Source organism: Hippocampus comes, unplaced genomic scaffold (assembly GCF_001891065.2).
Source record: "Hippocampus comes isolate QL1 unplaced genomic scaffold, H_comes_QL1_v1.1 scaffold136, whole genome shotgun sequence".
Classification (NCBI taxonomy): Eukaryota; Metazoa; Chordata; class Actinopteri; order Syngnathiformes; family Syngnathidae; genus Hippocampus; species Hippocampus comes.
This window is the reverse complement of record NW_017805840.1, coordinates 869,893-880,840: the sequence shown is the minus strand read 5'-3', so window position 1 is coordinate 880,840 and position 10,948 is coordinate 869,893. Positions and strand designations below refer to the sequence as shown.

The following is a 10,948-nucleotide window of genomic DNA, read 5'->3' as shown; positions in this document are numbered from 1 at the left end:
ACGATTACAGTACCGTAATTTCCAGACTACAAAACGCCCGTGATCAAGAGGCGACAGCAGCTAAATTTAGACAATAAAAACACACCTGTCCATACATTGGCCACTATTACAGTACCGTAATTTCCAGACTACAAAACGCCCCTGATCAAAAGAGGCGGCAGCAGCTAAATTTAGACAATAAATCACACCTGTCCATACATTGGCCACGCTGTATTAACAGCCACGGGTCAACACGTTATAACATGGAATATTTGGAATGAAAGTGGTCACGCAGAAGGATTAAAAAAATAAAAAATAATAATAATTACCTTAAACACCAGTAGACGCCTTTACCCCCCACTTTTTTGTTTGTTTGTTCTGTAATAGGTCAGCTGTAACAAGGGTAAATCTATTGCCTGGCATGAAGCTGAAATTCGTCAATAAGCCGGCTAAATTGAAAAGCCACACACCGTTGAAAGAAAATGAACTGAATGAAAAGCTGCCCTATTCTCTCTGCAAATGAAAAAAAAAAAAAAAAGACAGCGAGGTGAAACCAGTTTGTTCCCAACTATTGACACTGATGCCTCCCGGGGGAAGCCGTGATCGGCTTCCTGCCAATCAGAAGCCCTTATATGGAACACTCGCTCACGTGTTTGAAGCAGAGCGGTCGCTCAGCCACTCATTCAGTTGGTCAGTCGGATGCGTTTATCGTCGACATGGACGACAGGGCCTGCATTGACGCTACATGAGGTGACCCTAACAAGGGTTCTCCAAAAACCTTTTTTGTAAGGGATCCTGGTCCCGCTTCTACTCGCCTAATGACAAAAGGCGACATTTTTATTCCACTTTGAGGAAAAAAACAGTCATACTATTACAACCTACGCATATTTTCAGATCAAGAGCAAAGATGTCTTGTTGCGATGAAAAGTCATCATGTTATGACGATAAAGGCATGTTTTTCTTAGTCACGTTATGATTTTGAAGTCAACACTTGAACAAGGGAGGAACCCGTAACCTTTTAACGAGTCAAGTTCAAAACAACAACTTAACTCTCATATTATGCCTTTAAAAGATGGATGTCTTGTCTCACAAATAAGACTATTTTCTCGAGAGAGACAAAAAAAAATATGCTGTTTTGGTCCCGAAAAATAGGACTATATTAAAATAAAAACGCCTTTTGTTCTACAACAAATAGATGTCTTTTCTGTAACAATACAGCTGCTCCAATAACTTAATGGGGAAATGACCGATTGATGTGATAATGCGTCACAATTATATCAGAGCAATTAATTGGCCCAAAGCTAATTGGTTTGTTGTCTGCCTTCCTATTTTTAAACCGTTAACGACGTAAGAATATACTGCAAATTATTTTGTGGACGCTCATGCTAGTGAACCTCATTTTGAAAACCCCCGACATCGATTTGGTTAAATGTGGGTGAGCGTGTTGCGGACAATGCAAACAGGAAATTGTGTTTTTTTTTTGTTTTTTTTTTTTTTTTTAAACGTCTACGACGTGACACTACATCTGATCCGTTGAAATCAAGGTGGAAATATAAGCTGATTGCGTCTAAACCTCTTACAAGGTCAAAGTAAAACTCCCCATAAAGCTTCTTATCCTCTTAGACTTGAGCGGCTAATACTTTCAGTCCAGCCACATTGTTTTTTTTTTTAAATGCAAATGAATGAAAAGTGGGGGACTTTTGGAGACTCAAAAAGCACACATCAAAGACGGTTACAAAACAAAACCTAAATGTTATTTATTTATTTTGCCAACATGCTGAAATCTGTAAAAAAAAGAATACTACGAGATCAGTTTTGGAATGCGCGACCAAAACAACAACGGCAGTGTATATAGCGTGTGCCAACAATAAATTATTTCTGTACGTTAAATTCTAAATCCACATACGAGGCGCAAAGAGAATTCTAGGATGTGGACATGCAGACGTAGCTTAATGAAAGCATTTTTTTTTTAAATTGTCATTAAGTGCCCCTGTGCACAGAGGTAAGAATGTTTTTATTTTTAATGAAATGTTGGGCATTGGGTGTAACACTATCTTTCATTTGGGTATTATCCATTTTTAGAGGTGAATTTAGATTGATGGTCACTCGGTTTGTGAAAGTTTTTTTAAAAAATGCTGAGAGGACGTTTTGATGAGGATATTGACATGTAAAGCTACCCTTAATTTACAGCATTTTTTAAAAAAACTTAAGCGTGCCTGTGCACCAATGTTTTTTTTTTTCAAACAAAACAACTTTTTTCTCAGTGAAGAACATAAGAAAATAAACTTAGCCAGACTGCTGTAACCTCCATCGTCCTCCTTGCATTTTATAACTTGTCAACTTTGTTTACATAAACAGTCGGATGTTGCGGTTTTCGCTTGTGGCGGCGCTTTCAGACATAAGTAAGCCATCTGATATTCAATGTGATTTCCGGCTGAGTTCTGTGCACTTAAATAACCCAGAGTGATTGTGCGCGTGTTCTACTAACGGTCAAAAAAATACATTATTTGCCTCGTGCTGCAAAGAATTCCTAAAGGGAGTAATTTCGCGCCAAGAAATACAAAGCGCATGATACGTGTACTGTACATTGCGGCGCAGCTACCCACGTTTTGTTCACATCATCACCCTAGCGAGCCGTCAAAGCCAGCAATCAAAGTTGACGCCAACTACGGCTATTGATACGATCCTGTCAGCTGATGAGCAAGGATGTTTTTTTTTTAAATCTATTTATTTTTTTCATGAGAAAGGACAAACAATCAGGCTCCATTGTTTGCTCTTGAGATATAAACAGCTCACGCTATTATATAAAAGCTGTGATGAGTACAACACAGGAAACACTGTTACCATGGATCTGTTCCACATGATAGTGTGTGTGCATACAAACTAGGGTGTGTGTGTTGGGGGTGGGCTACCACGGTTTATTAAGTTCATTGAATTGAGTGGAATGCGCTACCAACATGATGTTTTAATTACGCGCAGCATATCTCTAACAATGCATGTTTAAAGACGGGGCTCCTGTGGGTTATTTTCAGGATGTCCTCGCACGTATTGTTCCAGTCTTGATTATGCATAGATCCTTCGTTCTAATGCGTTTATTGCGTCGGAACCATTGAAAACAACACAGTGATCATTTTTGGGGAAATCTGTGTAAAAGTTTTGTTGACTTAATTACGTAGCTGGTAGTCTCCACTCACTATGAAAGGTCATATGACTATATCAAAAGTATCAGCCAATTTTCTTAAAATATTGTAATTTGCGATCAAAGTCATATAAACCCACATATTCACAGCCAGTTGTAGCTTTTGTACGCAAAACTTTTCCAAAACATTCCTACAACGTTAACTTGCTAGCATGCTAGTCAATAAGGATGTATTACGTTTAGAGCAGGGGTCCCCAACCGCCGGTCCGCGGACCGGTACCGGTCCGCCGGGCATTTGGTACCGGGCCGCACAGAAAGAACTTGCCTTAATTCCGTTTTATTTATTTCGGAATACGAAATATGTTTTATTTTGAAAAACTACCGGATTCTCCGTTACATTCGTCTGTGTTACGCTTGACACACGTCAAGCCACGCTTCTCCTTCACGTGACCGATTACTTCAAAACAAAACGCGGGAGCTCGCAAAATGAGTAAAAAAAAAACTGCTGGAGATCGCAAATGACGGCGGCCTTAAAAGTACGTTCGAGACAACTGGATTACAGTTGTCTCGAACGTACTGTTGCACTGTTGCTATTTCCGACATCCTACCAGTATGAGACGGGGGGTTTCTGCAGCAACGGCGACGAAAACAAAATTACGAAGTAGACTGGACATAAACCACACACTTGAGGTGTCATTGTCTCCTATTAGCCCGAGATGGGACCGTCTGGTTGCAGAAAATCTAGCTCGGTGCTGTGGTGAGTCGTCATTTTCATGCACTTTGAATTTGCGTTGTATCGTATTTTGAAGGCATTAAACATTGCCATAGTGATCGGAGTGTTGCGGCCAGATTAGACGCTCCTTGTGTTTATTATTATATTTCGAAAACGCCACAGTTTTCATGCAGCTCATACCATATTATTTTGTTGTATTATTTCCGCCACACCTTAATTGCCGGTCCCTGAAAATATTGTCTGACATAAACCGGTCCCTGGGGCAAAAAAGGTTGGGGGCCCCTGGTTTAGAGTACCTTGAGGCCTGGAGATTGGTTTTGACAACATCTGTGCATACAATGTTTCCAAAACATTCCTATGACAGAGAACAATTTATCTTTCAGCGTCATATTTTGGGCAGTTTGACCGTGGGCCAATTTTATGATGGTGCTAACTTGCTAGCGCTGTTTGGAGGCCTCGGGAACGGCAATCATGTTCCTGAGTCAAAGCAAATCAGAATTACTGTTCTAACATTTTTTTTCAAGACTATTTTGAAAACACCCGGTTTGTGAACATTTTCAATAATCCTAGCCGAGGATATAAAACAGTCAAGTTGTTGGCAGGTGGGCACCCGTGTCAAATTTATGACACTTGCTTGGCCAATAAGCTACATCGTGTTATGTTGGGAGTACCCCATGTCCTTAACCCGCCTGTTATGTTGCTTCTCCGAAATAAAAAATCATGCTCATGGGTCAATTTGAAGCATCTGGCAAATGAAAACTGTGCATATGTGAACAGAACGGACCTGTGGCTCAACCTTTGGATGACGCTAGTTAGCCAATAAGCTTGAATGTGTTACAGCAAGGATACCTGGTGCAGGCTTTACTCAATAGAGCGGAATGCAAAAACATCGCAAGTGAACTTCGGAGGGATGTTAAGTCACATTACGAGGACAAACGTGCTCTCTGTTGTGTGTGATTCCGTGATTATTTGACCTAAAACAAAAATGCAGGGCTATAGTTTTGTTCTATTTTCGAACATTTCTCAAACTTAGGTCAAGCCATTGGTAGTAAGTGACCAAACGGGGCGATTCAATTGCACTTACCAAAGGCCGTTGGCACAGATTTAGTGTGTTATTCTTGACAGTTATTATCGGTTGCCCACTATGAAATTCCACACCTAACGGGGTCTCGATATCCAATGCTGATAAATATAAACATGAGGAACAGAACAATTTTAGCAAGGCAGTTGTGGTGGGGTTGAATACGCAGCTCCGCTAACTGGAGCGTCTGCTACGTGATGAGTGCGTTTTTGTTTGGGGGTGGATTTCCTTTCCGCGGGATGCCGACTGACCTCGGATGAATGTCAACGGGCATCTTGCCGACAAATTACAATCAAAGAAAAAAAAACCTTAATTGCAGCTGTAGTTATGGTAGACGTATTTTGCACGATTTCTTAATTGTCTTGATTCCATCAGTGCTGTAAAATATAATCATCAAGTGCTATTCTGTTGTGTGTTTAGAAAGTTGGTAATCCACCCATCTTTTCTAAAATAGGTAGTGGATGAGAAACAACTGTGTTGCTTTCCATGTCTTGGAGGGGATACTTGCTGTTTAACTCAGCAGTTAAAGGCACCCCCCAAAAAACACTGTTAGCATGTACGCTATACTAACCAGAATGATATACACAGAACTGGTCGCCAGCCAATCGCAGGACGATTTACACTCACATTCACACCGATGGATGATTTAGTCTTCAGTTAACCTACCACGCATGTTTTTAGAAGGTGGTGAGCAACCAGCATGTATCTGTAGAAAACCCCACACAGCTATGGGAAAAACATGCAAACGCCACACAGGAAGGCCGAACCTTTGAGGCAGATGTGCTAAGCAGTTGGCCACCATGATGCCAGAAATAACTCGAGAAACGTCTGTGGCCAGTGTTAATACACAAGGACATGTTGTATAACTCAACGTTGAAACAGTTTGTTAGCATTTTCTACGTTTACAAGCATGAGAGCTTTCTAGTATGCTAGCTCAACAAAATAGCTCGATATATAGTACAGATATTTGAAGAGATTTTGACCTAAAAATGATATGTTACCACTTTCTACATTGATTATCTTAAAATGCACCATTTGAAGCCTTGAAGTTTATGTGTTTGCATTTACATTATGTTTAGATGCATTGAACATGCGTACCCCAACAATTGACTATGGAAATGCTTAATTTAGTCTCGAATTCCACCTTTACGAGTAGACAAAGATAGTCAGCAAAATATTAGTGTTGCATTTGATATATTGGAGTGACACTTGTGTAACTTGACATTTAAACATTTTAAAAATGGGCTCGCTGGGCATTTTCCAGCTAGCTCACAAGAGAAGTCACAATGGTAAACATTCCATTTCAACTTTATTAATACACAGCACAAAAAAATCAATTTTGCATTCCAGTGGGATACATGTTGTGCAACTTAAATGACACACACAAAAAAAAAAAACTGTTTTAGTTAAGTGTCCAGCTAGCTCCCCAGATTTCTCACTCAACACTTTTAGTCCATCACTGAAACGTTATTAAGTTAATAAGTCATACACAACACAATAGACCCAGATGGAGAGACCTGGTAACTATGGTTGGCTCTACGCGCCATGAAGTGCAAGAGGACTAAAGAAAGAAAACACAACACATTGCAGTGTGCATTCCAGGGGAATATACACATACATTGTGCAACTTGATATTTTTTCCGAAAAATAAAAAATTAAAATGTTTGTTAGCATTTTCTATGTTTACTGGTGTTGAACATGTGCTCAAGCAAGCTCATGTGAGAGCCCACTATGGAAATACTTAGCATCAAATTAGAGCTTCAATATAGAGCTTAGTTACTTAAAAATGTACTAAAGATTTCTGTTCCATGCATTGGGGAAAGTAATTGATGTGTAACTTGACAAAACATATGTGCCTGTTTGTAATTTCCAGGTCTGTCATGAAACAAGTCATGCAGGAATTGTGACATTTAGACTCAAATGTGTACTTTATTAACACTAGGAGTACATGCAAAGATAGTACAGGACATACTGTATTACAATTTTGCATTCCAGGAGGATACATGTGCAAATTTACATTTAAATGAGAAAAAAATATATTCCTTGACAGTTTACTCGAATTACATATGCGCACAAACTTGGCTCATGTGGGAAAAGCTTCATTTAGTCGCAAAGACAGCTTTATGATATAGTCAAAAAGATATTAAAATGTTCTATTACATGTACTGAGCGCTAGCGAATTTTAAGTCACTGTGAAAACGCCTGACTTTGACCCTAAATCAAGCTTTATACGAGGATACCAAGTGCAAAAAAGTAATTACCATACATGCATTTTCGAATATGCGTTAGAAATGTATTACTGATGTTTTTTTAACGTACCAATTATTTAGTTATGGGCTAACTAGGGTTGTGCTAATATTTTAGCACACGGCTACAACGAAGGCCGAACCTTTGAGGCAGATGTGCTAAGCAGTTGGCCACCATGATGCCAGAAATAACTCGAGAAACGTCTGTGGCCAGTGTTAATACACAAGGACATGTTGTATAACTCAACGTTGAAACAGTTTGTTAGCATTTTCTACGTTTACAAGCATGAGAGCTTTCTAGTATGCTAGCTCAACAAAATAGCTCGATATATAGTACAGATATTTGAAGAGATTTTGACCTAAAAATGATATGTTACCACTTTCTACATTGATTATCTTAAAATGCACCATTTGAAGCCTTGAAGTTTATGTGTTTGCATTTACATTATGTTTAGATGCATTGAACATGCGTACCCCAACAATTGACTATGGAAATGCTTAATTTAGTCTCGAATTCCACCTTTACGAGTAGACAAAGATAGTCAGCAAAATATTAGTGTTGCATTTGATATATTGGAGTGACACTTGTGTAACTTGACATTTAAACATTTTAAAAATGGGCTCGCTGGGCATTTTCCAGCTAGCTCACAAGAGAAGTCACAATGGTAAACATTCCATTTCAACTTTATTAATACACAGCACAAAAAAATCAATTTTGCATTCCAGTGGGATACATGTTGTGCAACTTAAATGACACACACAAAAAAAAAAAACTGTTTTAGTTAAGTGTCCAGCTAGCTCCCCAGATTTCTCACTCAACACTTTTAGTCCATCACTGAAACGTTATTAAGTTAATAAGTCATACACAACACAATAGACCCAGATGGAGAGACCTGGTAACTATGGTTGGCTCTACGCGCCATGAAGTGCAAGAGGACTAAAGAAAGAAAACACAACACATTGCAGTGTGCATTCCAGGGGAATATACACATACATTGTGCAACTTGATATTTTTTCCGAAAAATAAAAAATTAAAATGTTTGTTAGCATTTTCTATGTTTACTGGTGTTGAACATGTGCTCAAGCAAGCTCATGTGAGAGCCCACTATGGAAATACTTAGCATCAAATTAGAGCTTCAATATAGTTACTTAAAAATGTACTAAAGATTTCTGTTCCATGCATTGGGGAAAGTAATTGATGTGTAACTTGACAAAACATATGTGCCTGTTTGTAATTTCCAGGTCTGTCATGAAACAAGTCATGCAGGAATTGTGACATTTAGACTCAAATGTGTACTTTATTAACACTAGGAGTACATGCAAAGATAGTACAGGACATACTGTATTACAATTTTGCATTCCAGGAGGATACATGTGCAAATTTACATTTAAATGAGAAAAAAATATATTCCTTGACAGTTTACTCGAATTACATATGCGCACAAACTTGGCTCATGTGGGAAAAGCTTCATTTAGTCGCAAAGACAGCTTTATGATATAGTCAAAAAGATATTAAAATGTTCTATTACATGTACTGAGCGCTAGCGAATTTTAAGTCACTGTGAAAACGCCTGACTTTGACCCTAAATCAAGCTTTATACGAGGATACCAAGTGCAAAAAAGTAATTACCATACATGCATTTTCGAATATGCGTTAGAAATGTATTACTGATGTTTTTTTTAACGTACCAATTATTTAGTTATGGCTAACCTAGGGTTGTGCTAATATTTTAGCACACGGCTACAACGCTTGAAGTCACCTTCCAAGGAGCGGTCGCTCTGTCACCCTTACCCCCGCGGAGCCGATTGTGGCCGTCGGGCATGAATGGCGAGACAGCTCAGGAAGGTTAAGAGGGCTTTTATGAATGAGGCCGGCGTCACGCTAGTTTTTTTAACGTACCAATTATTTAGTTATGGCTAACCTAGGGTTGTGCTAATATTTTAGCACACGGCTACAACGCTTGAAGTCACCTTCCAAGGAGCGGTCGCTCTGTCACCCTTACCCCCGCGGAGCCGATTGTGGCCGTCGGGCATGAATGGCGAGACAGCTCAGGAAGGTTAAGAGGGCTTTTATGAATGAGGCCGGCGTCACGCTACCGCAGCACAAACATCCTCCTCCGATGCCCTTCGGCCCCTTCGACTGTTTCTCACACACCCCCCACTTTCCAACCGATAGTTAGTTCCCACCAACGCACATTTACGTCCACACACACACACACACAAATCGACACCGCAGAGCCAAAATGGCGAACCAGCATAACAAACGTCTCCATGTTGGCTCGTTAGAGAAGCCTCGTGGATGCTCACGGAAACGAGGCGTTTAAGGCACGTTGACGTTATTTTAACCAACACAAGCATGCTAAATATGGGCTTGGCTACATAAAGGCTCATTTTTCTACCGATGTTTTTTTTTTATGAATGGGGGTATGCAAATGAGGCGCGATTGAGAAAGACATGGCGGATGAGGCGTATCGGATATCTCATATCCTGTGAGACTTCCCCTTTCGGTTAGAGGCACCACACACACACACACGCACAAACACACACACGGAGCTAAAAAACAAAATAACACACGCGCCGATAGGATCAAACCGCGGCCTTTTCTCGCTTTTGTTTGATTTGACGTAGTGAGAGTTCCAAGCACGCTCAGCCGAAGGAAGTCTTTGGAAAACGGGGGGGGGGGGGGGTGGGGGAATGCTGGACGGGGGTCCTTTCACAAAATGTTTCCGATCCACCCACGCTTCTCCTTCTCCTCCTCCTCCTCCTATACCACCACTACCTCCTCGTCGTTTTTCTCCAAACACAACATGCGCCTTTCGAGCTACCCACACAGTCACTATTAGATTCTGTTGTCTTGTAACATCATGAACAGAAGGTATTTATAAAAGTAGTCGAGACCAAGTTGAGCATGAGAGGGGGTGTAGTGGGAGAGCGCAAAGGGGGGTAAAATGGAGGGGTGGGGGTTTATTATACGGTTACTTACTCGTTTGGGTGTGTTTCTTCTTCTATCATGTTTCCTCGCTTCACCTCAGGTCACGTAGCGCGGCGGATGCGTTCTTCTTCGGCCTCGTCATCGCGTCGATCCCCGCTACAAATCCACATTTATCACCAAAGTATCCGACTGGAAGTCTTTTGTGTGCAATGCGAGCCGTCCCACTTCACCTCCCTCCTCTTCTACCTCGCCAGCCAGCTGCTTTTCGATTGCAAATGTCGAGCCCCTCTCCTCCCGATATGCTCCAACTTTTCAGAGGGCCAGCAGGTAGTGTTCGTCCGACGCAAGCTCCCCCCTCCTTGCAGGACAATATGGACTCGCCCTCAGGTGCTGGCTCGTTGTCGTTTTTTTTGCCCCTCTCGCTCCCCCCCAAAATGTCCTCCACACGACGGTCGCTGTGATTATAATGTTAAAATCGCGTCGTCGTCGCCGTGGGGTGGCCCCGCCAGAGCCCCATCTCTTGCGCTGCTACTCCATGTTGGTTTGCGAGGGAGCCAGGCAAGCAGGCAGACAGCCCGAGTCGCTCCAGCGATGCCGGGGGAGGAGAGAGGGAGTTGGAGGAGGGAGCAGGGCGGAAGTTGTGACGTCGGTCTCCAGTTTGGTGTCGGGGCTGCAAGCCACATGCCCCTCCACCCCCATCATAGCTCCGCTAACCCCGATATAGATTACTTTCTACCTCGTCGTGCATAAAATATAGTTTCATTCTCTTATTAACTTGCACAATACTTGTCCTGAGAAAATGAAGAAGAGGAAGAAAGTCACTGGAAACATGTTCATC

The 10,948-nt window shown here is 41.2% G+C and overlaps 1 protein-coding gene across 1 annotated transcript in view; it reads right to left on the bottom strand.

Annotated features, from left to right (window-relative positions):
* Window positions 1–10,725, bottom strand: part of LOC109526698 (sprouty-related, EVH1 domain-containing protein 2) — a 25,667-nt gene extending 14,942 nt beyond the window's left edge. The window contains exon 1 of the mRNA XM_019888148.1: window positions 10,162–10,725. Within this exon, the coding sequence (XP_019743707.1) occupies window positions 10,162–10,190 (29 nt within the window). The 5' untranslated portion in view covers window positions 10,191–10,725. The remainder of the gene's footprint in view (window positions 1–10,161) is intronic.
* Between the last annotated feature and the right edge of the window lie 223 nt (window positions 10,726–10,948).